Source organism: Daphnia pulex, chromosome 5, assembly GCF_021134715.1.
Source record: "Daphnia pulex isolate KAP4 chromosome 5, ASM2113471v1".
Taxonomy (NCBI): Eukaryota; Metazoa; Arthropoda; class Branchiopoda; order Diplostraca; family Daphniidae; genus Daphnia; species Daphnia pulex.
This window is the reverse complement of record NC_060021.1, coordinates 3,374,865-3,399,877: the sequence shown is the minus strand read 5'-3', so window position 1 is coordinate 3,399,877 and position 25,013 is coordinate 3,374,865. Positions and strand designations below refer to the sequence as shown.

Here is a 25,013-nt window from a genome sequence, read left to right as displayed (position 1 = left end):
CACACACAAAATTCATATTATTATTATTTGCGTAGCCTATAATTTTTCCCTGGTTATTTTATGATGAATAACTTAAACATATATTTTACTTGATGAGAAAAGATTTTTATTTAAAATGAAATCCCCCTTTACAATATATTTTTTCTTCACGACGGACGAATAGCTCTGAACAGAAATCAGGATATTCTCAGTGCTATATATATTTCCGTCCGACGGAAGAATGGACTACCTTTGAAATAATGCACAGAATTTGTAATTTGTAAATTTTTTGAAACCGAATTTTTTATACAAAGACATTTTTTAAGACAAAGACATAAACTGACTTTTTCATGCAGGCCTAATGAAATTTTAATTATAATATAAAAAAAATTTACATAAAAAATTACTTTTCTATATAGGCCTAGTAGGTAAAAATGACGAGATCGAAGTTTTTGAGTTTCTTGCGGGTTGACGATCGGTAGTAAAAGTAAATCCTATATGAATTTTAGAGGAAAAAAATAGAGAAAATCCCATCACGATATTTCAGGGGAAAAAATGATCCAGAGAAGCTCCCGGGCGAATGGGTTTAAAATAATTAAATAAGATTTAATTAAACCAATGTTACTTTTTGATTCATATTTAAATCAGTCAGCTGTGTGCAGGAATAAGCCGGAATAAGAACATTTCAATTAGTCTAGAACCGTCTTAAAAGAACGCATCTTAGCCAGCATCTAACAGGTTAGACAATCATTTACATATGCTCGAATTAGAAACCGGGTGTGACGGAAAAGAGCTAAAATAGAAAAATACATTACATTAACCGCTCGTCCTTTGATATTCAATAAAGATATTTGTTTTCTTGTCTAAATCAATTTTGAAGGAGAATGACCATGTACGTCACTGTAGCACCTGCCAACTTTAATCAAATTCGAAATTATGATGAAAGAAAAATAAATATCATCAACACTTAAAATAAATGCCGAAAAAAGATTTATAGCCGGAACAAGGTGTATCCCAATTTTAAACAGTCCAACAGCTGGCAATTGAACAAGGTCTTCGTCAACTTGAATTAGAAACGTCATTGCCTAAAAATATGTGATGAATATAAAGTTTCCATCCGTATTACACGTTAAATTGAAACTAAAATTAGCGCAATTTTTTCGGCCTGCGTTTGACACAATTTGTAGTGTGATGTTGCAATAACTCTTTCACGAAGAAGTCGAACCTGTTAGTAAAAAATTTAGATTTATTCTGTCAAGCTTCTTGAAATATTTTGAAGCTATATATATTCATCACCTGAATAACCGGCAGGTCAGCAGCGGTGAGAACAACCAAAATTCGTACACATTCCGTTAGAAACGTAAACCCAATGTAGCATCTGGCGTTTTCCAAGATATTGTTTGAGTGATAAAAACTGTAAATGTAAGCAAATGCCGCTCCAACAATCATCATGAATTTTAATGTCAAAATCAATAAAACAGGAATGGAGAAAATGTCGTTCAATGCTGCCGATGCCTTGGCGAAGGTGATGAAATATCAGGACATTTTGTCTTAGTTCTTCTATGTTCTCGGTGCTGCTGTATCGATCAATAATTTGAAACCGTATATAAGCGGATTCGTAACTAGCAAATATTTGTAAGTCTTCTACAGTAAGATTATAATTTTACCTTTTTTGCGAAGTGCATTGAATTCTTTCGACTTGGTAGGGGTGTATGAAAATCAATTGCATGTAGTGAGCGATAATGTAATAACACATGTGAATAAGAAAGAATGTGCAGTCCAACATCACAAATACTAAAGCCATAGTGGATAGCAGGGTTGCTAGTAAAAAGGTGTCCATATTGACCAGCAGCAATGATTGCTGGAATGAAGGAATCGAAACAAGCAGCGCACCAGTGGTCTATAAAAATACAACCAATTTTCATGGGTCCGTTATGATAGAATTTTTAAATGAATTCGATTAGTTTATATCTTTTATTCAGAAATGATTTTAAGGCTAAATGGCAAAATTTTAGGAAAATTGCATTTATACTAACTGTAATGAAGCGTCCGCTTAAATAGCGCGTGCTGAATTATTATACTATTTTATCTGAATATTATTTACACATACCATATATAGTCATGTGCGAAACAAGCGCTATAGTTATTTTGGCCAAGCTTTTATTGTATACGCTTCATGTACTGATTCTTCCATTATTATAATTTTATTATGCTTAAACCAGCTTAATTAGAATTATGAAGCTAGATTTGCAGCTACAAACACGTTTGTTTGCAGCTGCCAATCTGGAATGTTCTTACCTTTGTTCTCGATTTGCAACCATTTATATTTAGCATTTTGTACGAGGGTTTATAAGGAACTCTCGATCCGCCAGCTTCAGTTCATTTCCAGTTCAGTCTTAGTTCTCTTCCAGTCTTTAGTTCCTGATTTACTTCCGTCTTGTGTTCCTGTTCTAGTCTTGATTTATCTTAGTTCCCTTCTTCAATCGTGTCTAACAGTTACCGGTCCCTTCTTGTGTACCGAGAATTATTAGTGTTGAGCTCTGTGTTGAGTTCTAGTGCTGTGTCAACAAGTGTCTTATCCTGTCTCCTATTTCTTCTATTTTTCATCTCAGTAACGGTATGTTTTTCTTAATTATTATTTGTGCTACTAGTTATTAGTGTTAGTCCAATACATCGGCTTGTGGGTAAAACGCCTCTGGTTGTTTATTCTTTATTATTTTTAGTCTTCTCTTTGTAAAGTTATTCCGTCCGAGAGGATGGATCTTTACATAACCATTGCGTTGACGAGAATAAAGCCAATGATAAATCGAAGCATTATGGAGCTTCTCATATGATGCGCAATGAATTTTTCCTGGAAAAGTCTTTCAACCTCTTGCACTATTTCGACAACATTTCGCAGTTTGCTATAGTGAATAAACACGACCCAGCGAGAAAGGAACCACTGAGTGGGAAGAATGACGTTATCCCCACCACAATCGTGAGTGACATGGGTATATCCCTGTCCGTTATTGTTTCTGATCCAATGAAACGCAAACAAAATATGTTTGTCGACCCATCAGTAACCATGACAGCCGATGATGACAGCTAATAAAAATGTATTTGTTTGATTGATGGAAATCGATGGAAATGTCAATTAAGTTGTGCTTCGAAATTCATTTCGCTAGACCCTAAGGGTGTAGACATACTTTATTTCAGCTCTTCAAAGACAAAAAACAAAACAGAGGTGCGGTAAGCTACCCTTTCCTCCAGCCTGTACACACCCCCACTATTCAGACTTATTTTAGCTCTTGAGTAGTGAAGATGTCGGCTCCAGGTTATCCTTATAGTGGGCATAGGCGCCATTTGTGGGATCCGCGGGCCATAAGTACATTTAATAGAAATCAGGGAAAGCGTGATTTCGAGTTTAGATGGGAAGAATTTGATAGGCGACCTTGCGTTCGGTACGAAGAGGGCGAGTTTGTGAAACGAGATCGTTCTCTACTTCATAGGCGTCGTAGTGGTACCCTGCCGTTGTTCGATCAAACACGTGGCCAGAGTCATTTCGAGTACCGCGACCGTCGACGCAGTGAAAGTTTTAAAGTGCAGCAACACGACGAAAGGTATGGTGGCCAGCGCTATCATGAAGTTGGAGGGTATAGAGAAGGGCCGAGTGGGCCAAGCCACGTCAATGTTAGAGAGGAGATGGCTTACGAACAAGTTCTTAGGCAAAAGAAGCGAGGGAACAGTAATCAAAAGAAACGCGCAGGCAAGGAAGAAAAAGAGGTCGAGGGAAAAGAAGAAGAAGAAGTCGAGGACGCGCCGAGTTGTTCTGGGTGGCCGAAAGCGGCGCAACAAAGTAAACGGAATAGTAAGGCAGCAGAGCGAGCTAGGCGGGCAGAGCCGTCCAAAATCGCACCCTCCAAAATCGCAGGTGATTCCGATGGATCATTTGCCATTTCGAAGGAGATTACGGATGAGATTAGAAGCTGGCAAGTGTACGGTTTGTCATCGGACGAGTCTAAGATTATTTCAAAGAAATATGCGATCGAATTCGAGGACAAGACGTTCTCAATCAGGCCACCGAAGCTCGATAGCTTTATGTCGCGTCGGGCCGAGTACGGCAATTGCTTGAAAGCGGTAAACGCAACGGAAGAGGCGCTTATATCCACCCAGCTTAAGATCATGGATATAGCGCCACCTCTCCTTACTTTGTACACTCGAATTATTGCTCTCGGTGAGGGCGAAGCGGAATGGCAGGTGAAGAATGCGGCTCTAGCGGCCCTGCAGCAGTGGGGACGAGTGTACCACCACATTTCCCAGCAGAGAAGACGTTCGGTGGCATCTTTGGTAGACCCGACGTTCGAGTATCTGCTTTCGTCGCCCAGTAATTACGTCCCTGGAAAGGAGGCCGTGGGGCTCCTTTTTACGGACTCCTTTCTACAGTCTATGCTCAAAGAAGCAACACAAGACGCCACGCTGGCCGGTGCGTCGGCAGCGAGGGAGAAAGAAAGAGAGGGGGCAAAGAAGGCGAGCCATCGGGATCAGCCCTCCAGGGTGTTACGGCCCAGAAGTGAAGAGCGTGACTACCCCGAGAATACGGAAGGCTCTACGGAAGGTAATATGCGTACACTTTAGTGAGTCAATAGTTGAGTTTTTTCAAGTATTAGGGCCTCGTTTCCATGCAAGTTAATCATCCTTATTTGATGGGCTAGCTAGCGTAGGTAAGAATTTAATTTAAAAATGGCGCGGCGTTAGTTGATTCAAGCATCTTGGCCATCGTAGATATTTGTCTATTTGATTATCGCATGCGTCTAAAGAATTGAAACCCATCCGCAGTCAATGTAGATAATTTATTGAGCGATTTTTGGTAGAAATGGGGAGCATGGATGAGCAAAAAGAGAGACGGATACCTAATTGGCGGCTCTATTGTTTGTGCCCCAATCGCTCGCTGACTGGCAAGCCTCGGGCAAGTCGTGCAGTACCGGGGACCCCCATCGCTCGGTTCATTCAAGAATTTGTGGACCTTGTGGATTGCCTAGGCGTGCCTAGGCGATAGGCAATCAACCATTGGTCATCATTTTGTTCTTGCGGTGGTCTTAGCACGGAAATTCGCCTCAGCCAAAGTATAGCTGAGTTTGGGACTCGAGAAGGCGTCGTCGGTTGTTGGGTCCTTAGACGCGAACCTATTCGCATTCTGTCATTTAAAGCGTTAGCGAACAATTCGGTTACTTTGATCGCTTTGGTCTCCTGGACGGGTGGAACAGCTTTTCCAATTGATCAAAATTGCGTAGATGGAAGTGAAGTTGGGCTTGGACTGGCTAGGGTAACGGTAGGGCCGTTCTAAAAAATTTTCAGCTATCAGACTCTGTGGAACAAGTGTTTATTCCAATGTGTTTGATTCGTTGTCTAGTGCCACTGACGAGTGGGCGTACAAGAATTTCAGCGGTACTTATCCTTAACGACACAGTTTTGCTAGTCGGACGGAACAATTTAGGTCGTTGCCGAGGGGGACCTACCTAAGCAGTAAGCATTGTCTGCACTCTTAAGCCATATTGATAAGTATCGGCAATGTGAGGCGGCGGATTAAGTCCATGAAGAAAAAATTGCGGGCGCGAGTTGCATCTAAATTTTGGTTTTGGAGCGCACATTACCAGTAGCGTCGTCGCTTATCCAGGCGCACCGGCGCGGATGAGTTTCGTCGCGCCGGAACTGGGTACAAAATGACGTTCAACCAATCCTGTAATGCGACTCCAACTTGGAAAGTCGCAAGACTTGAATTAAAAATTAAACTATTCCGTAAATCTTTAAAGTCACCCTTAGGGTCTAGCGAAATGAATTTCGAAGCACAATTGTAGATTACCAGAGGGATCGTTCAACGATCCCGAAAGGTAATCTTGATTGTGTTAGAATAAATGTAGCGACGACCCTAAGGGTTCGTCTCCCACACCCATGCCCACCCTGACTACATTTATGTTACGTCATAATTTAAAATTAATTTTTTATTGAATGCATGCAGAGGAGAACAGTTCTGCGGATTCTGACGGGAGGATTTACTAGAGGATAGAGCAGAAATCCAAACTCTAAAATTTTTCTAAGCTGACAGGTGTTCGACCACGAGTCAGTCGACTGCTGGAAAGGCGCAAACGATGTCTCAAGAAAGGAGATGTACTGCTGCTTACTGTTGATTCTTTCTGTTGGTTTTAACTTTGTGTGTTGGATCTTTTCTGACCGTTCGATGCCTTGGGGCAGAGTTTTTTTCCCCTGATCAAATAACTCAGGTTTTTTCTCTGCCTTCGAGTGTTGTCGGGTCTTTTCTTTGTGCTCTCTTGTTTGGATTGTTTGAATTGTACTCAATTAGCTCCACCTTAACTGGGTGGACACGATGTATTACAGCCATTTGACGCAACACAAAAACAAAAGAAAAACGGATTGTCTTCTTCGGGCGATAACGCCCCTTGCCACCTCAGACGCTTTTCGGCTTTGACGCAACGCAGTCATGGCTGGTTCTAGCCCAAGTTCAAGTCCTAGTTCCAGTTCCAGTTCAAATTCATCAAGAGATTCTCGTCGAAACAATCGCGATCGTGATCGAGCAAATCGCAACCGTGAAAGAAGAGACATCAACCAGGAAGATCAAGATATCCTAGATCGGGCACGTGAGCAAGAACTGCGAGACCGTGAACTTCAGGCCCAACGAGAGCGTGAGCAGCAAGATGAAGACCGACGGAGGCGAGGAGATCAGCCGCAAGAAGGCGATGCAGGTGGTGCTGGTGGCGCGGGAGGTGCTGGTGGTATCGGCGTTCCTGAACCCCCAAGGGAGAACCTGCCACGGAAATTTGCAGTCCCCAGAAGACGCATGCGGGTCGTCAGAGACTGGATGACTTCAACCCTGAGTCCTTCGGAAGCCAAGCAGCTACGGGAGAGTTTTTTGCCCAGCTTTTCTGACACTGATTTTGATTTAAAATGTCCTCAGGTGGATTCCTCTCTTGCCCGTCGTTTCAAAGATCTCAAGTGCCCCGAAATGGTGAAGGCGGAGGCTACTGAAAAAACCCTGAAAGCTGAACAGTATAAGGTCCTAGATGTCGCTCGCCCTCTTCTTTATCTGAAAGAGCAGATGGCCGAAGGAGAACTTCAAAACTCGCCCATGGCGGAGGCTGTCGATGTCGCCCTGCGTTTGTGGGGCCACACTTTCCATGGAATCACGGCCAACCGCCGCGAAAATTTATTGAAGGTGTCCGATCCGAAGTTCGTCTCCTTGTTAAAGGAACCGGAACGTTTTAAGGCTAAACAGTGTGGAGCCCTGTTCGGCAGTCACTTCATTAAGGAGATGGTTAGAGAGGCGACTAACGACCAGAAATTGAGGAACATCGGACGCCCGGCAGGCCAATCATCGAGCTTCAAAAGTCGCTACCCACCCACCAACTATAATCCTAGAAATTCCGCAAGCGGCTATCACCGTAACGGCTTCAATGGTGGCAACCGAGGAGGCAACTTCGGTGGTTCCAGCAACTCGAATGGAGGCTATAGGAACAACAAGCAGAAATCGAGCCAAAGGTATGTGCCAATTTTATCGGCGCCTAAACAAGCCGCGTGTTTTCCCCCGGTTGGGGGTAGGTTAAAATTTTTCGTAGATTTCTGGCACTCGATTTCGAATGATCCGTGGATCATTCAGAGTGTAAGCGAGGGCGTTCAAATTGATTTCGTGTCCCCCCCGTTTCAAACACACCCCCAGGGTAATATGCAGATGGGCAAAGATCAGTTAGAAATCTGTGATCAGGAAGTAAAATCTCTTTTGGAAAAGGGGGCCATCGAACCGATTGAACCAGAAGGGGGTTTTATCAGTGGTCTATTTGTGATCCCGAAACGTACAGGAGGTTTCAGGCCCATCGTAAATTTGAAAGCGCTCAACAAATTTGTTAGGCCCGTTCACTTTAAAATGGAAGGTATTCCCCTCCTCCAAGAGCTGATCCGCCCAGGTGATTTCTTTACTAAAATTGATCTGAAAGATGCGTATCTAACCCTCCCCCTGCGCAAGGAGGATCGGAAGTTTGTAAAAGTAAAATGGGGGGAGGTTTTCTATCAGTTTAAAACCCTGGCCTTCGGTTTGTCGTCCGCACCTTGGATTTTTACTAAAGTTTTAAAGCCAGTCATAACTTTCCTAAGGAAACAAGGGGTCCGTCTCATAATTTACCTTGACGACATTCTTTTGCTTAACAATTGCGAGGAAGGGGCGAGGAAAGATTTTTTATTAGCCAAAGAAATATTAGAAAACTGCGGTTTTTTAATAAACATTGAAAAAACTATCGAAGAGCCAACGCAGATCATTGAATATCTGGGTTTGATTGTAAATTCCCTCCACCTTTCCCTCTCTCTGCGTCATGAAAAGTTGGTCGAAATTTTGCATTTATGTAACGACTTAATGAAGCGGGAAACAGCTTCGCTCCGGGAGATTTCGAAAATTTTAGGGAATTTAGCTTGGGCAGTCAAATGCATTCCTTTCGCACAGGCCCACTACAGAGCACTGCAACGTTTTCATATAAATGCAAATTCTAGATTCAATGGATCACTTAGCGCTATCGTGAAGCTAGACAGAGAGTCGCGGGACAATCTAAAATGGTGGGTTGACAACATTGAGTCCTTAAACGGCCGGGCCATGACAGCTGTAGAACCCGATATTATTATATACTCGGACGCGTCAAAAAAAGGATGGGGGGGAGTACAAAACGGTATTACGACAAGAGGACCCTGGTCGGAAGATGACAGGGATCGACACATTAATGAACTCGAATTACTGGCGGGTCTGTTTTCATTGAAAGCCTTTACGGGGAATTTATGCAAAATTTCCGTCCGTCTTATGATGGATAATTTCACGGCAGTGCAATATGTAAACAAAGCAGGTGGGACCAAGTCAGCCAATCTGAACGCTATCATGTTAGATATCGTATCTTGGTGTGAAAGTAGACAGATTGCGATCCAGGCGGTACACGTACCAGGTATTTTGAATGTGGTTGCAGATCACCAGTCCAGGCTGAATCTGGAAGCCGGCGATTGGAAACTACGGCCGGACTATTTCAAGCAAATAGCGTCCCTGTGGAACCCGCAAATAGATTTATTTGCAGCAGCTTGGAACCGTCAGCTGGACAAGTTCATCAGTTGGCAGCCACAGCCGGACGCGATGGCAGTGGATGCATTCACGATGGATTGGGGCAAATTGAGAGGCTATGCGTTCCCGCCGTTCAAACTCATTCACAGATGCTTGTTAAAGATCTGGAGGGATCAAGCGGATGCGCTTCTGCTGACGCCGGTCTGGCCAGCACAACCTTGGTGGCCAACAATAATGGAGTTGGCATACCAACCGCCTCGTATCCTGAAACCGGTGGCGAATCTACTGTCGGATCCGGAAGGGAACCCTCATCCACTGCTGGCTCGAGGGTCACTGCTAATGGTCGCATGGGCCTTATCAGGCAAAGACTCGAAAACAAAGGCCTTTCGGACAAAGTGGTCCACCTACTCCTGGCAGGAAATCGTGAGGCCACATCAACTGCCTACCAGAGCTGCTGGAACGGTTGGGTCAGTTGGTGTACAGAACGGGATCAAGATCCCGTGTCTCCTGCTCTAGGTACGATTTTAGAATTTTTGTCCGACCTCCACGGAAAAGGTTTGGCTTATAGATCGATCAATGTGTATCGTTCGATGCTCTCGGGTACGCTGGAACAGATGGAAGGCTATGATGTCGGCAAGCATCCATTAGTCATCAAGTTAATGCAGGGAATTTTTAATTCCACTCCACCGAAGCCAAAATATACCGAATTTTGGGATGTCGGGGTTGTCTTGCGCCATTTACAATCACTTGGACCGGATGTAGACTTGAGCCTCACCTCCTTGTCGCATAAACTTGTCATCTTGTTAGCTCTTACATCATTATTTAGAGTTTCCGAAATTGCAGCAATTGATTCGGAGTCAATAGTTTTCTCGGGTCCAGTCGTGAAGTTCGCCTTATTGAAGCTGAGGAAGAATCAACGCAAGTCGAACGATATCCAATCCTTCTCTTTGTGTAAGCTGGACCCCCCTTCCAACCTTTGCCCAGTCCTGTGCCTTGAAAGGTACGTAAATTTGACTCGATCGTTCAGAGAAAGCCGGCCCCCTTCCAGCCTGATTTTGGGCATTAAATCTCCACACGCTCCAATCGGAGCTTCATCTATTGCCCGTTGGATTAAATCGGTGTTAGCCGACGCAGGGGTCGACACATCGGTATATAGCGCTCATTCTACCCGTGGGGCTTCGGCCTCCAAAGCTAAATCTTCCGGCCTGCCTATCGAAACAATCCTTCGTACGGGTAGCTGGGCAACGGAAAGTGTGTTTTCCTCACACTATAATAAAAGAATCGTCTCCGAAAATTTCCAAAATGCAATTCTGGGAGTAGAGTGAATACTAGACTTCTAAATCACCCAGTTAAGGTGGAGCTAATTGAGTACAATTAGGAAATTGCTCGAGATCGCGTAGCGATCGATGAGCAGTTGGAATTGTATGAAATTAGAGAGACCTTAACTAAGTTAAGGCACCCACCCACCATCCCAACAGTTGATAAATGTTCTTTTTTGTATTCACAGGGGTCGCGGCAATGGCTATTGACCGTCACCCAGTCATCAAGATGCAGAGGATTCCGTTACCCACAGAAGAATTACTATTTATTAGTTATGTATAGGAAGCCTTAAAGGTCTGAGGTGGCAAGGGGCGTTATCGCCCGAAGAAGACAATCCGTTTTTCTTTTGTTTTTGTGTTGCGTCAAATGGCTGTAATACATCGTGTCCACCCAGTTAAGGTCTCTCTAATTTCATACAATTCCAACTGCTCATCGATCGCTACGCGATCTCGAGCAATTTCCTAATTGTTTGAATTGATTTCAGGACAGAAGACTGTCCTTGTATTGTATCTGTTAGCCGTACACGCATCTACCGCTGAAAATAAGTCTGAATAGTGTGGGCGTGTACAGGCTGGAGGAAAGGGTAGCTTACCGCACCTCTGTTTTGTTTTTTGTCTTTGAAGAGCTGAAATAAAGTATGTCTACACCCTTAGGGTCGTCGCTACATTTATTCTAACACAATCAAGATTACCTTTCGGGATCGTTGAACGATCCCTCTGGTAATCTACAAGTATACCTTATAACTAGACAAACTGCTTCGGTTACTAATGCACGAATAGTTCTGTCCGATCAAATAAGAAAAGGTTATAGTGATGAAAAGTTGCAGCTTGTCGGTCTTTGGTGCGTGAAAATGAGTAGAGCCAAAGACAGCACTGTCAAGCGAAACTAATAGCGGAAAAGCTTTCGAGTTATATAGATATGCAATAACTTATTGGCACAGTTTCTTTCTCTCGCGTGTGTTGTACACCGAAACCTCCCCTGATACAACTATGTCCGTATACTTTTGACGACGTTTCAAATATACAGTCGCACAGTAAATAGTAGATAGCCTATAAATGTATGTAGATGTCTAAGTGAAGACAAAAAAGCATCAGCGAACCAAATTTTATGTTCTTTAAAATATTTTCATTTCTCTTTCAGTCCTGTGATGCTTTTCGTTGCTTTCCATTTAATATTCTTATTCTCTTTCAGCAATAATTTCGTAATCAGATCGAGATCGATCGTCATTTTTAGAAGACGAATAAAGAATGTTTGTGCGCTCCGATACTTTTTAAAGTTTAGTTGGCCTGACCACCGGGGGTGAGGACGGTCTTGGTCAAGGGGTCTTCTCCGGTCTTCACGGACGGGCATTGCCGGAGCGGCGATGGCAGCGGAGGCGGCAGAATAGGAAACATCATAGAGTGGATGAGTAAAAGGATATAAGCTCTGAAGCCAAAGACATGACCCTAAACACGTGGGTCCTCGACCTGGACGGGCGCTACAAATTTGGCGACAGCAGGAGCCACGAGCAAGTCGTCGGAGAGGACGCAGACGCCTATATGCATGGGAGTCGGCGGTGTAGGAGACACGGACTTCCTTGCCTTCAGGGTTAATGTATAAGCTTACCTGTAGATGACCTGCTGGTTGCCGAAAGTGCCACAGTCCTTGCTGTCAGACAGTCGGGGTAGGCATAACCAGCAAAGCTGGCCTGGCAGAGCCGTCCTGGTAATTTTTGTCTTTTTGTACTGGGTGGACGAATAAGAGGGGTAATAGCGGTAGCGGGTAGCCGTAATAAGCGACGGGGGCGGCGGCGGGGACAGCGCTATAGTAAGTTACTATGTGTACTATGTTTCGGCTACCCCCCGCCACGGTGCGTACTAGTCGGCTAGCCGCACGACTTTAGGCTATGATACGAAGCAAGTCGAAAATGGTCTATTATAGTTATACTATTTCTGATATTTCTACATTGAAGCCTTTTATCGCTTGTTATGTTTCTGCATGGCTTATTAAGCCAAGATGCACGCCCCTCACTGCACGCCGCTGCACGCCCCTCCAATAGTTCAGTGCATCACATATGCGTCAGCCACATGTGTGTTGTGTCCTTGCCCCGTTTGCTAATGCAGCTCAGTTGTATTTATTTGAAATATGTTTTTCTTCAAGAAAGGGACAACTATCATTATATGTGTGGGCATATATGAAATGCAGCCTTTTGTCAATGAATAACGTGAAACAGTTAATTCGTATTTAGATTTTTTGTTTCGTTAAGCAAATTAAATACACACCAAGGGGTGCGCGGAAATGGATGAGCAGCTATGGTTTGGCGTCTAAGGCGAACCAGGGCGTCCTTGGCAGCGGTGCTTTAAAAAATCGTGACTCACGGGTGCCATAGAGGAAACGCTGATTTTTTTTTAAGACCTTTTGCATTACTCTAGCACTTTTCAATTAGTCACAATCGGAACTCAAAGTAAGCCCATTTACATATGGGCCTCTCTACTGTCCGGACACTTTTGCCTCGGACAAAAACCTACCCTTCCCATTATTTTAAAATTCAAAAAAAAAATTAGGGTTGTTCCCGGCACCCGAGAGAACCTACGAAAAAATTTTCATTCAAATCGAATGAAACTTTGACCACTTTTTCGCCTTGCGAAAACAGCGGTTTCCCATAAGGTTCTCTCGGGTGTCCGGACGCTTTAGGTGCCCACTGTACATATTAGTCTGTTTCATTTCCACACTTTTATTTATTTTAATATGGGCATTTTTGGATCGAGGTTACCTATAGGATGAATAACTACCCTATTTTTTTTCTTAAAAAAAATAAAATATAGACCCCTCGCCAACTCATAAATTGTCAAAATGGGTGTTTTTTACGGTTTTTCGGCACGTTTGGACTGCGTGTTTGTTTTAAAAATCGAGCCTTAACATAAAATTATTGTGCTAGTCAAACTACATACATGTAATACGTTTGAAACAAATTGAAGTAAATTTAGACCCCCGCCATCTTAGCTAAAATATAGCTTCGAAATAAATACAATAAAAGGACTCATAAACAGTGATAATGAGCGTTTTATCGCTTTGCTTTTAGGGGCAATCGCCACCGCTACTAGGGGAAAGTTGGCCGTCAAGAGAAAAGTAGAAGCTGACGAAAATAATGGGCCAACTCACCCCAGCTAGCAGACAATGTTGAGTAAATGGGACAACTTGCCCCGAAAATTTTTGGCCAACTTACCCCATAAGTAATTTTTCTCGAATTATTTAAATATAATGAAATGAAAACTAACTAATGGAAATTCAAATACATGGAAAAATAGCTTAAGGCATAAGCTTTCTTAGAAAACATAATAACATGAATATTTTCTTCATATTCTGTTAGAAAAAAGAAAAATAATTTGCAAAAAAAGTTACTCGGGAGAAATGAAACACATTTTTTACTATTAACACTTTAAGGATGATGTGCAGACGGATAAAATTTTGGTGGAGGCAATCTACGAATAGAAGTGCACACTTTGGCTATTTTGAAAAACGTACAATTTCATATGGCTCGTAATAATAGCCAAACGAGCGTCTTACCCCGTATACCAAATGACCCCGGTCTCCCCTATTACGGCGTCCAGTCTTAAGCGGGAGTACAAGAGGGAGATCGAGAGGGAGAATGAGAGGGAGAATAAGAGGGAGAGTGAGAGGGAGCGTAAGAGGAAGAATAGGAGGGAGAATGAGAGGCAGAGTAAGAGGGAGAATAGGAGGGAGAACACACTGGGTTCCTGCACGGGCGTCAAGTCCATGACGTCACATTTATTTAGAAATCACTGGGCGGCCATCTGAAGTGGGCATTACAGTACAGCTGTACAAAGTTTTTCACTTTTTCATTCTGGTAACGAGCCAAAGAGTCTGTAAACGAAGTTAGTTAGACATCATCTAGAGGAGGGGATCGGGTAAAAGTGGTTTTGGATTGCTCGTATACCTTTCTTTGATGCTGATCTCGTATCCACGAACGATTTTGTTTGATTTACCATTTAGATCCAATGAAATCTACGTTAAATCCGTACCGTTGTCTTCATTACTTTCTTTACGGATTCCTGTACCAGTAGTCTGTCAGCTGATGTGTCGATTAAACTTTTTTCAAGCTAAGTGATTTAATCGTTGTCATTGAAGACGTCGTTAACTGAAAGATGTCGTTGGTCGCTGTCTCAGGGGCTGTCATCGATTGCATTATCCTTAATCGACGTTTCTGTTTCATTATTATTCTTCTTTGTAATTTTTCATATTTTGCGTGCTCATTAACAGTACTTAAAATTTTCCTGTTTATCTGCCAAGGTTATGTTTGATAACGCGTTATTCGTTGGCGGCTGCTCAGGTTGCGTTTTCAGTTTGTCGTTGGGACCTGGAATCCTGTCCGTTTGGAGTCCGTTTGCTTCCGATTTGTTTTCAAGATATGTAGTTCATGACAATATTACAAACTTGCAGGCATAAAGCCCATCTAGCAAATTTTGTAAATTTTCTTTGATTTCTTCATAAATTTCTCTACGATTGCTCAATGCTCGATTTTTTTCTTCCGTTTTTTTCACGGGTAAAACAGCTATACTGCATCCACAATTGCGTAAGCTTCTCTGTAAATTTCCCGACATTTATCTGAAATTTCACGAGGTTATAAGTAATTGTGAATTTTTTGTAAATTTCACGCCAATTTGTGTGCGTTTGGCTTATTTAGACTGATGCTGCGCCGTAATTCTTGGCGCATCAATATGAATATGAATCTCTCGTGAAAAGATTCGGATAGCGTAAGATTGGTGGGCTGATCAGGTACTTCGTTAAATAAATGGGAAGATTTTTCATCATGTTTGTTTGTTTTTTTTTCTTCTTCTTCCTCTTCTTCGGGCCCTTTAACTACGGATTACTTTCCCTTGTCTTCTTGTTAGTGGTGAGCATTTTTCAGCAAAATATAAAGTTTTTTATTGGCTAATGGTTTTTCTTATCTTAAATGTTCTTATTCTTTTCCATTACTTTTCTTATCTTAAATTTTCTTGTTCTTCTTCCATTACTTTGTGACATTCGTTTCTAACTTTCTTCTCTGATGCAGCTATTCTATTACTACGATTATATATACTACGAGCTGTTGACGAATTTTGTTTTTTTATTTACTTTTTGGCTTTTTCTGTTGATTGACTGACATAGTCTCCAACTTTTAAAGTTTCAAGTTGTTGATTTCTTCCGTCGTTTTCTGATTATTTTTTGCTGCTAACATGACGGCAGAGGACAAGTATTTATTTTCCGCTATTTTTTTTCATTTCTACAATTTTTTCACATTCTTCGGCCGATTCTTCAGTTTCTGGATAGGTTTTTTCGTTTAAATGGGGCCTATTCCAGACTAGATCTGCTATTTGCGGTTTTAGTCCATTAAGCAATACGTCTTTCATTGTTTCATTACGCAGTGCTACTACGTCTGCATGACGACTTGTTGCTGCGCCTACGTCGTATGCAATTCTGTAGGTGTCGTCGATTCTGATTTTAAAATCTCTGACTCGTTCTGTTTCTTTTTGCTTGAGGGTTTTTAGTTGTTCCTTCTTCCTTGCTTTTGTTCTATTATCTGTTAGGCCGTCTAGTAGTTCCTGTTTCCATACTGCGTAATTAACTTTTTAGGCTGCTGGTAGAGATTCGTTAAAGTTTGCGGCAGATTTGCTCATTCGTTCTTGAAATAAACGTAGCTTTTGTTCGTCTGTCCATGCTGCGTGTGTTGCCATACGCTTGACTAGTTTAAACCATTCTTCGATTGCCATTTTTCCTTCAATTTCTCCGGTAAAATTGCCGTATATGTGACTTCACCCCCACTCCTTCGCCTTTTCCATTGTTTCTTATGTATCAAGTCACATCTGTATTGATATACAAGGCCTTGATACATAGAAAACAGGGAAAAAGCGAATGAGTGGACAGAAAAGGGGGCGAAAAGCACATATACGGCAATCGGCAACGCCGAATAAAATGCCTGAAAAATGTGTCGAAATGGGGGTATCACGAAAATCGTGATATCTCAGACATCTTAAAATATTTCGAAAAATCCTCTTTGATTCGGAAAGAGGGATGAACGGGTTACATTTTCTATGAATTAGTTTTTTTATTTAAGGCCGAATATACGGTTAAAAGCGATGTAGACGGAGGGGAGATTTAGGTTTTCATGATATTTCACGATTTTCAACCGTGATTATCTCGTGAACGAAAAAAGATAAAAATCCAGACTTTATTCCGTTAGAATCGCCCTGCGATTCTGAGCAAAATAGACCAAAGCCGAATTTTTAGAGTCCTTTTCCGGATTACGATCCCAAAACGACCTCCGAAAAAAGGCGGTATTTCGGTGCGGTTGAGTGATGATCGCTTGTTGAGAAGAGTTGAGAATTGGCACAAAAGGGAGCCCAAAACTGAACACGGTTATTAAGAGTGAGAACGAAGGGACAGGCTTACTGAATACACATACAGTAAGCGATACATACTCCTTTAGGCAGCGCACGACTGTGCATTACACTATATTTAAACTGGACGACGCCAATGCCATTTTTAGTCTGTTGATGGCGTGATTTATTACATGGTTTGATTGCATAAAACTAAAAAAATATGCAAAACCGTCATAAATTCGCATCCAACCAAAAACAAAGTCATTTTTTTCCCTTTATCTTTTGCAATAACGGGCGAGAAGTTGGCAACTCCTCGAAAGGGTGTACGAGAAGCCAAATCTTGGCTTAAATTCAACTGTTTTGGCTTAAGATTCAAAGATTTTGGCTTAGATTCAAGGATTTTGGCCTAGATTCAAAGATTTAGGCTTAAATTCAAGGATTTTGGCTTAGATTCAAAGATTTAGGCTTAGATTCAAAGATTTAGGCTTAGATTCAAAGATGTAGGCTTAGATTCAGTACTTTTGGCTTAGATTCAAAGATCTTTGGCTTAAAAATAACTTTATTTTTAGGATAGAAAAATATGAAGATAGGTCCACTATTAATTTATTTTAGTAGATTGGCAGAAAAGAAATAAAAAAAAACATATTATGGTTCTAATTCTAAGTGTATTATGAGGAAATAGACTTACAATTTTTTAAAAAAAGATCAATTTTATGGGCTGTGTCTTTGCCAAACACAGAATGATTGCAATCCGTTAAATGCCGGTGAAGGTAGGGAAACCGGGGCTATGTGGGACACGGGGCTAAAATGTACAGGGCAGTTTTGATAGGTACAATTTGTTTATAAATTCTGAAATAAATACAGCGTATTTTAAATGATGTTTTATTTATTCCATTAACTTTTTTCCTGAATTTCTGATTAATTTTGCGAGTTTTTTGGGAAAAACAAAAAAATGGAATCGGAAAAAAAAATTTGGACGTTTAGTTTTTAATTCTTTTATACTTCTATAAATATTTTTTATAAAACCCAGATAGCTATTTGATAGGGTTTTCTTTCTAGTTTAAGATATATTTTTTTTTATATTATAAAAAATCTGTATTTGATAATTTAGTTTATTTGATGTTGTTTGGGTCCGGGTTAAATGGTACAGCCATCTGTTGCCAGGTAAACGACCAAAAAAGATCGAAAAAAAGACATCTTTACATTTTTGATTGTATCTCAACTTATACTCAATAGATTGAAAAAAATTACAGTAATTCTGAAAGAGAAATTAATTTCCTTTTCACTAGTGCGTCTTTCAATAAATTTCATCCGTTCGTTGCATAGAAAAATGGTTTTCTGTTTTGCCCCTTGCTCTGTTCCGTTTAACCCTAATAATTTTTTTTCCTTCATTTTTTCCTCTTTACATTTAATTAAATAACTATTACATAGTTTAACGAAAAAATATGAAAAAATAGTCTAATGTAGAGAAATGCATGGGAATCACTCCTATACTTTTATTTTAACTTAATTCTTCTATTTAAAAAATTGGCAGCGTAAAGAAAAAAATTGTCCCACATAGCCCCGGTCTCCCCTACAGTGCACACATATGTATTACAATCATGAAAACCGTGCGAATTGACCACAAGCTTGGTAATTGCCCCGGTACTTTTTTTCTCTATTAAGCCGGTACCAATGGCATAAAACCCCAATTTTGTCTGGAATGTCTGGACTTTATTACTCTTTCTCCAAAACTCTTCCTGCAAAATCTCAGAGCTGGACTTCTTTGATAAATCCAATTCGGAAAATCCAATAACTCTACCTAATAGGTAGCGTTATATTATTATCCCAATAGATGCTGCTCAGTCTCAGTTAAACTAACTCCACGAACTGCACTCCCAGGGGTAGAGCGAAAAATTGCCCAATTCCCTACATCAAGTGTTTCGTTACATTCAACTGTGTCGACTACTGTTTTTCTGTTAGGTGAATATGGAGTTGGCCCTCTTACTCGATATTATCTGATTCGTTAGTACCTCCACCAGAAAGAGGGTATTTCGGTCCGGTTGAGTGGGAGATCGCTTGTTAAAGCATTAGTTAATCCTCCACTTCTTTGTAACATATTTTGATATCTTGGATATATTACGCCTGCTTGGTGACCCTCAGCAGTGGCTCGAATATTGCAGTCAACCTACATTTAAGATAGAAGCATACAATTTGTTAGTACAATATAATTATTTTCAAATGATTGTTCGATAAAGTAAGGCACCTCTGTACCTCGTTCATCTATAACTTCCAAAATGAAATTTGTCATCGTAGATCCGACACGTGTATACGATCTCAGAGCCTTGAAATACATTTCACAATTCTGACTGTTCATGAGCCATGTGGTAAGTAACTCTGGCTTATTTTCAGCCTTAAGTTTTACTACGATTGGAATCAGAGATTGTGCAAGAATTTCTGCACACATATATGAATTGAGGGAAATAAAAGACGTCATCAGTGGACACTTGAGCCAAAAACGCCAATATCGAAAGGCTAGTACCGCATAGCAGATGCGGTAGATTCTTTCCCTTGGTGACAAATCTTTTTCAGTGTAGGAAGATAAGATGAACTGGATGACTTTCAGGTAAAACAAGTAGCGTTCGAATCCTGGGCGTGCTTTCTTCAATAAATTTTGTACTGTTGAACTGCAAAGACGAACGACGGCGTCGTAATTCATCTTGTCTTCAAGATTCATAACAGATTTGTGGAGACCGTGCTTCTCTTTAGACACGATTTCTAGTAAAAGGGAGATGTGATTGGGACTCACAAGGTTTGAACCAATGGGAATTATCAATTTGGCATTTTTGGTGATTTTAAGGAACCTTGTGCGTAATTTCACTCCTTCATGGACAACATCCTGAACAGGGATCGTACTTTGTAATGTTCTGCTGCAAACCATTTAGATCCTCTGCTGAATATCGCAACAGAGAAACAAATGGACATAAATATACATACGTGGTATCTTTAAAATTAGTACATTACTTGTTTTGGGGACCAATCCTAGCTTTAAGTGTTCGCGCATCATCTTCAATTCTCTCGAGTCACCGTCTGCACCATATGTTAGGATTTCAATACCAAACTGCTTCAGTTCCAATTGTATGGTGTGAAGTCGATTACGGACGTCGTTGTAGGTAAACCTGTTATCACTCCCAAAAGTGCATATTCTCATAGGCGGAAAGGAGTCTGCCAATGGTTAAGCCATTACGATGAAAACAACAGTAGCCCTCAGTTGGGAAATAATTTTTATGATTTCAATTGCGCTGTTCACAACAGCGTCTTCAGCATTTGGAAGGCCGGTTGAACCAAGAGGGAGGCTATTTCCGATGACAGAGTTCCGTTTTGCTGAATATTTCCGACATCCTTTTAAAGCTGTTGCATCTTCAGAAATAGCAATAACAACAAAGGGTAGGTTTTCGGCAACAAGGTAATCTCTTAATCCTTCGCCATTTACCTTTCCTATTAATCACGACATGAGTTAGGGGAGAGCGGGGTTGGATGGTACAGAGGGGTTATCCCATAGAAGTAATGGTTGGAAATATAAAAAAATTGTGAGTATATGCATCACACACTTATTAATACGGGGCTAAAAGGAAATTTTCCTGTCATTAGAGGAACTTACATAAAACCCCTCTGTCCCATCCAACCCCTGTCTCATCCAACCCCGCTCTTCCCTTTAATAAAATTCATAAAGAAACTTGCATTTGAAACATACCTTCGGCTACACTGTTGTCGTATTCCAATAGTTTCACTTGAATTGTCCTTGGACATGGTAAAATGCCACGGAAATTGGCGTATATGATTTCGTACATCTTCCTACCACCTAAAATCCACAATTTTTTTCCGGTTCTTCAGCAACACTTCATCTTTATATCTCCGGCCTCTGGACGACGCACTTTCTTGTTGAAGGCACTCGTTGATCATTCTTGTAAGAACAGTTCCACTGGAAAGAATGGTCTCATCACGTTTGCTGTCCTTTTCTTTCAGTTTTTGGTAATTTTGTGTCATCATCCTTAGAGATTCTTTAAGGTCAAAATGAGTCTCAGCCAATTCACTTATTTTCTGAAAAATAGGGTAGTAGAATTCCGTTATTTTGAGTGGTTTACTAACACAGGCTGCTTTTTGTAATGCTATCTGCCGTCTTTTGTTTCTTGAGTTCCAGTTTGTTACACCGATGCTTCTAGACGGCATAGAAACATCGGTGTTTAAAAATCCAACTCAGTCGAAAACCCTGCCGAAGGATCGGCAGCAACTGTGTTCGATTTCTTTGGCTGTTTAGCGAGTTGTTTAGCCTGTTTACGAGTTTTTTTTCTTTTCTGGAGGAATAGCTGAGGTTGATGTGGCAGCAGTGTTCGACGACATGATGTTGCTGGTCTCCATAGCCTTTTCTGGTGTAGCAGTTCGTTTGACAGCTCGGGGAGTAGTTTTGTTTGACTTACTTCCAGTCGAGTCCTTACTTCTTGCCTCGCTTCCAGTCTTCCCAGTAGTGGTCTTATCGAGGGTTGAAGTGCTGGGGATGATGAACGAATTATTGGTGCTGCAAGTACTTCGAGCTTCGTGAGCCAGTGCTGTGGTTTCCTGGTGAGAAGCAGTCCTGAAAATACATGATTATATGGGATATGACAATCACTATTTGTTAAATTTGTTTAACATTCCATACCTCAGCATCACTATTTGAAATGTTCCCATCCTGGTTTCCATCGCTTTTGACTATGTCATTGCCTCGGTCATTGTCCTCATCACTGCTGCTGCTGACTATAGCTACTGCGTTGGAAATGTTTTCTCGTGTTTTTTCTGCAACAGGCTTCAGCTCTTTATGGAAATCCTGTAACATTTAAATAGTATAATACACGTCAAATACAATCTATTGAGTTTTTATACCTACCATGACCTGTCTTGTAAAATTTGAAATCTTCCAATATCCGTCGTTGCTCAATACAATCTTGGTCAACTGCCTTTACATGATCTTTGTGATGGCACGGAATTTTTTTTTTTCTTCACTCACAGTAAAGTCTGTCACAGCATAACTGAACTTGGATCTTTTCACCCAGTTCGTTGTCATTCCAAGCAGATTGTTTCTTTTGGTGTTCGAAGGAATTATGATGTCTTGGTTGTTGTCTTGCATTCCCTGGGTAAGCGCAAGCTGAGGTCATAATAATGCTGGATGTTTTCTGAAGACTGGGGCGAATTGAACATTAGGAATTTTGTTCTCTTTAAGTATGGTTGCAGAAAGCTCTGCTACCGATATGATTGATGATTTCTCTCCAGGTAAAAAGAGTAGTGTGTTGGATCACCAGAAAAAATTTCCCCAAATTTTCTGAGAGGCTCATTTTTCCCTTTTCCCTCTCTATCTGGCAGCCATTTTTATTGTACTCTCCTCCGCGCCCCTTGCGGAAGCCAGCTTGGTTCCACTAAATATGAAGGCCGATATAGCTTTCATGGGTCTAAAATGAAGGCCAACAGATAAAACCTTCTGCTTGCTTCCGCAAGGAGCGCGGCGGAGAGTACAAAAAAATGGCTGCCAGACAGAGAGGGAAAAGGGAAAAATGAGCCTCTCAGAAAATTAGTCATATCTCACCCAATAAAATCCGGAAAGGAAATTCCTTTTGGATTTTGGTGGTTGACATAGCAATAAACCTTTCTATAAAATTAGTTTTTACTCTAGCTCCCCCGCTTTTCCGAAAAGCGATGTAAAAGTCCCCCCACTTTCTGACAAAATTCAAAAAAAAAAACTTTAACGCTTAATATCTCGTAAACGGGCGGGAATTTCGTCTTTCTGCAAACGCAGGTAAATTGGGCGTGCAGAGACGAACATGACTATATTTTTTATATATTTTTAAGTGCGTCTCCGGATTTAGATCTGGAAAGCCGCTCCGGGATTTCGGTCTACTAGAATCGTGGATCGTTTGTTAAATATTTGTAAATTCAATTTAGGATTCCAATAATGTTGAATCATTACGAGCGCTGGGGTTACTTAGTTTATTTTTTTCAACATTCTTATACGCTCTATACATGGTTGCACTTATACGGTTAAATAACAAATGTATATGTTTCACTTAACTTGGCAACCGTCTTGAAACTGATTATAAACACTTCTGGCAAAATGTTTGCTGTTATTACTTAAGGAGTCATATGACTCGTTTAATTTGTCCTTCTTCCAAATAAAGTCCATGACTGCACTCAAGGGCATCCTTTTTGCATTTGCTGATTGATAAACCTTGACCGGAGTGAACCAGTTTGCTGGCCGAGGGTTTCGTTCACACTCGGTCAATAGAATGCCTTTATTTTTAGCTCGCTGCATCGTGAAACGAGTCGGCCATCGCTCGATGGACCAGTATGTGTCCTCATTCGTTTGGAAAATCACGAAAAGGTGATACATTAATGCATCCATGACCTGCCACGAGTTAATCGGTGCCTTGTAAATTTCAATTTTAACTAGAATCTCATCAGAAGAGCTCAAATCATGAACACGGCTGAGAAGTTCGTCGACAGTGATGAATCCCATCCCACTTGTTCCCGACGGTTGATCAGCTGCCGAATCAAAATAAACATCCAGCTCTTGTAAAGTTTTTGACTCCGCTATCCGCTTGAAAATTAAATCAGCAAAGTGTTGACAGTTGTAGGAAAGAACGCCGTATTCTTGATTCAAGTAATCTTTCCTCCAGAGGTAATTGATGAGCTCGTTTAATTTCGTGCATCCACTGGATTTATTCACCAATGTGATGTTTGTCGAGGAAGTTATCCCGGTTGTACGGTTCACCCTCCTGTACATATCACAAACACTTTCCTGATTTTTGGAGCGCTGGATTGTGACGCCTTCATTGTTTTTCTCGATGGACCACCACCATTTCTTCGTTTGGAATACGATGAAAGCATGATGGAGGTGATTGTTGGACACCTGCCACGGGTAAATCGGGTTGCTGTAATACCTCACTTCGTCAATGTTCTCGGACACGTCCACCAGATTCGAAAGTTTGTCACGTAGTTCTTCATCTGTTATCCAATAGCCGTCTCCCTTCGGCTCGTCCGCTTTAGGATCAAAGTACAACTTTCTCGTGTACGTCGAACTACTTTGGCCACTTCTGGACATTTCAGTCCAGTCAGAAAATTATTTTATTCTATTTCAAAAATGATATTTTTAAATAAAAAGAACAGTCTGGCGTGATTGGTAACCGAAACGGAACTGCATAAAAACCAGAAAATTTATCCACATTTAGGAGCATCTTTTTTGTATTGTTCGGAAGCTATCACTTGATGAGCGCATATCTTTATCGTTTTGACGCGCGTTTGAATAAGATAGCGATGATAGCGATGCGATGCTACGCAATCCTATTTGGAATGTAGTTTTACGACGATTCCGATAGGTAATTTTATGGTAGTAGGTGAGAGTTGCACTAGTTGACGGTTTTTTAGTTTGGAGCCCCCACTTCTTTATATCTCAATATTTTTTTATCCCCGCTATGCTTAAAAAAGAGGAACAAATTAGCTTTAAAAAGTATATTTTTAGTTTACGGCAAATTGCTTTGTTTTAAACCAAAAGCTCTTTAAAAATGAAGGGGAATTGGACGATTCGCAGGGCAACTTGCTCATGTTTGTGGGGTAGAACGACCCATGTTATATTTATGGGCTAAACAAGTGGTGATGGCGGCATAAACCAAAATTTTCAGAAAAATTTTCCCTCCTATCGCTAACCCAGCAACACAATTTGTCCCGAGAAAAGGTGAATTTGTTATTATTGCGTTTTAAAACAATAATTTTGTCAATAAAAATAAATATGGTTTCTAAAAGAGGAAATAATTTCCTTTCAGAAACTTATTTTTAATAAATTTTAAGTTAACTAGGGAATTCCACAAAAGAAAAAAAAAAGCGATACGATTTAAGGGCCAAAAAACTATTTTATTTGTTGTTCCCATACTACTTGGACTCTTTCATTAATTTTTTTAAAGATGCTTATTAGTAAAGACCATAACAGGTAATTTTTAAAATGCAATCCCTCGGTCGCAAGAGGACGAAAAACGGTTGGTGCCAACTTACAGACTACCCCAATTTCCCGGTTCTCCCCTAATGACGAATCGGCTCTGACAAAGTTAGTGTTTAATAACTGTCTCGCTAAATGGCCACAATGCTATTTTATCTTCCAGCCTTCTTCAGCCTTATCTTCCTATTTGGATAAGAATTTTAATATCATACTTTGTGGCGTAGCATGAAGTTTTTAGCTAAAAAATATCTGCTAAACGAACAAAAAGTCGTGATTTATT

General features: G+C 40.9%; 2 protein-coding genes across 5 annotated transcripts; one reads left to right on the top strand and one right to left on the bottom strand.

Annotated features, from left to right (window-relative positions):
- The first annotated feature begins 3,245 nt into the window (after positions 1-3,245).
- On the top strand, positions 3,246-6,149 carry LOC124193834. The gene is made up of 2 exons (XM_046587817.1): positions 3,246-4,573; positions 5,975-6,149. The coding sequence occupies exons 1-2, from the start codon at positions 3,280-3,282 to the stop codon at positions 6,013-6,015; spliced, it is 1,335 nt and encodes a 444-aa protein (XP_046443773.1). The 5' UTR covers positions 3,246-3,279; the 3' UTR covers positions 6,016-6,149.
- A 12,879-nt stretch (positions 6,150-19,028) lies between these two features.
- Positions 19,029-23,953, bottom strand: LOC124193783. 4 transcript variants are annotated; one of them, XM_046587747.1, is made up of 5 exons: positions 21,641-23,953; positions 21,416-21,580; positions 20,471-21,349; positions 19,259-20,214; positions 19,029-19,173 (listed from the first exon to the last, which is right to left on the bottom strand). In XM_046587747.1, the coding sequence occupies exon 1, from the start codon at positions 23,843-23,845 to the stop codon at positions 22,808-22,810; it is 1,038 nt and encodes a 345-aa protein (XP_046443703.1). In that variant the 5' UTR covers positions 23,846-23,953; the 3' UTR covers positions 19,029-19,173; positions 19,259-20,214; positions 20,471-21,349; positions 21,416-21,580; positions 21,641-22,807. The 4 variants fall into 4 exon arrangements, with proteins under 4 accessions (XP_046443703.1, XP_046443701.1, XP_046443702.1 ...); XM_046587745.1 differs by having other exon boundaries at positions 19,029-19,669; positions 19,741-20,214; XM_046587746.1 differs by having other exon boundaries at positions 19,029-19,666; positions 19,741-20,214.
- Positions 23,954-25,013: the final 1,060 nt, after the last annotated feature.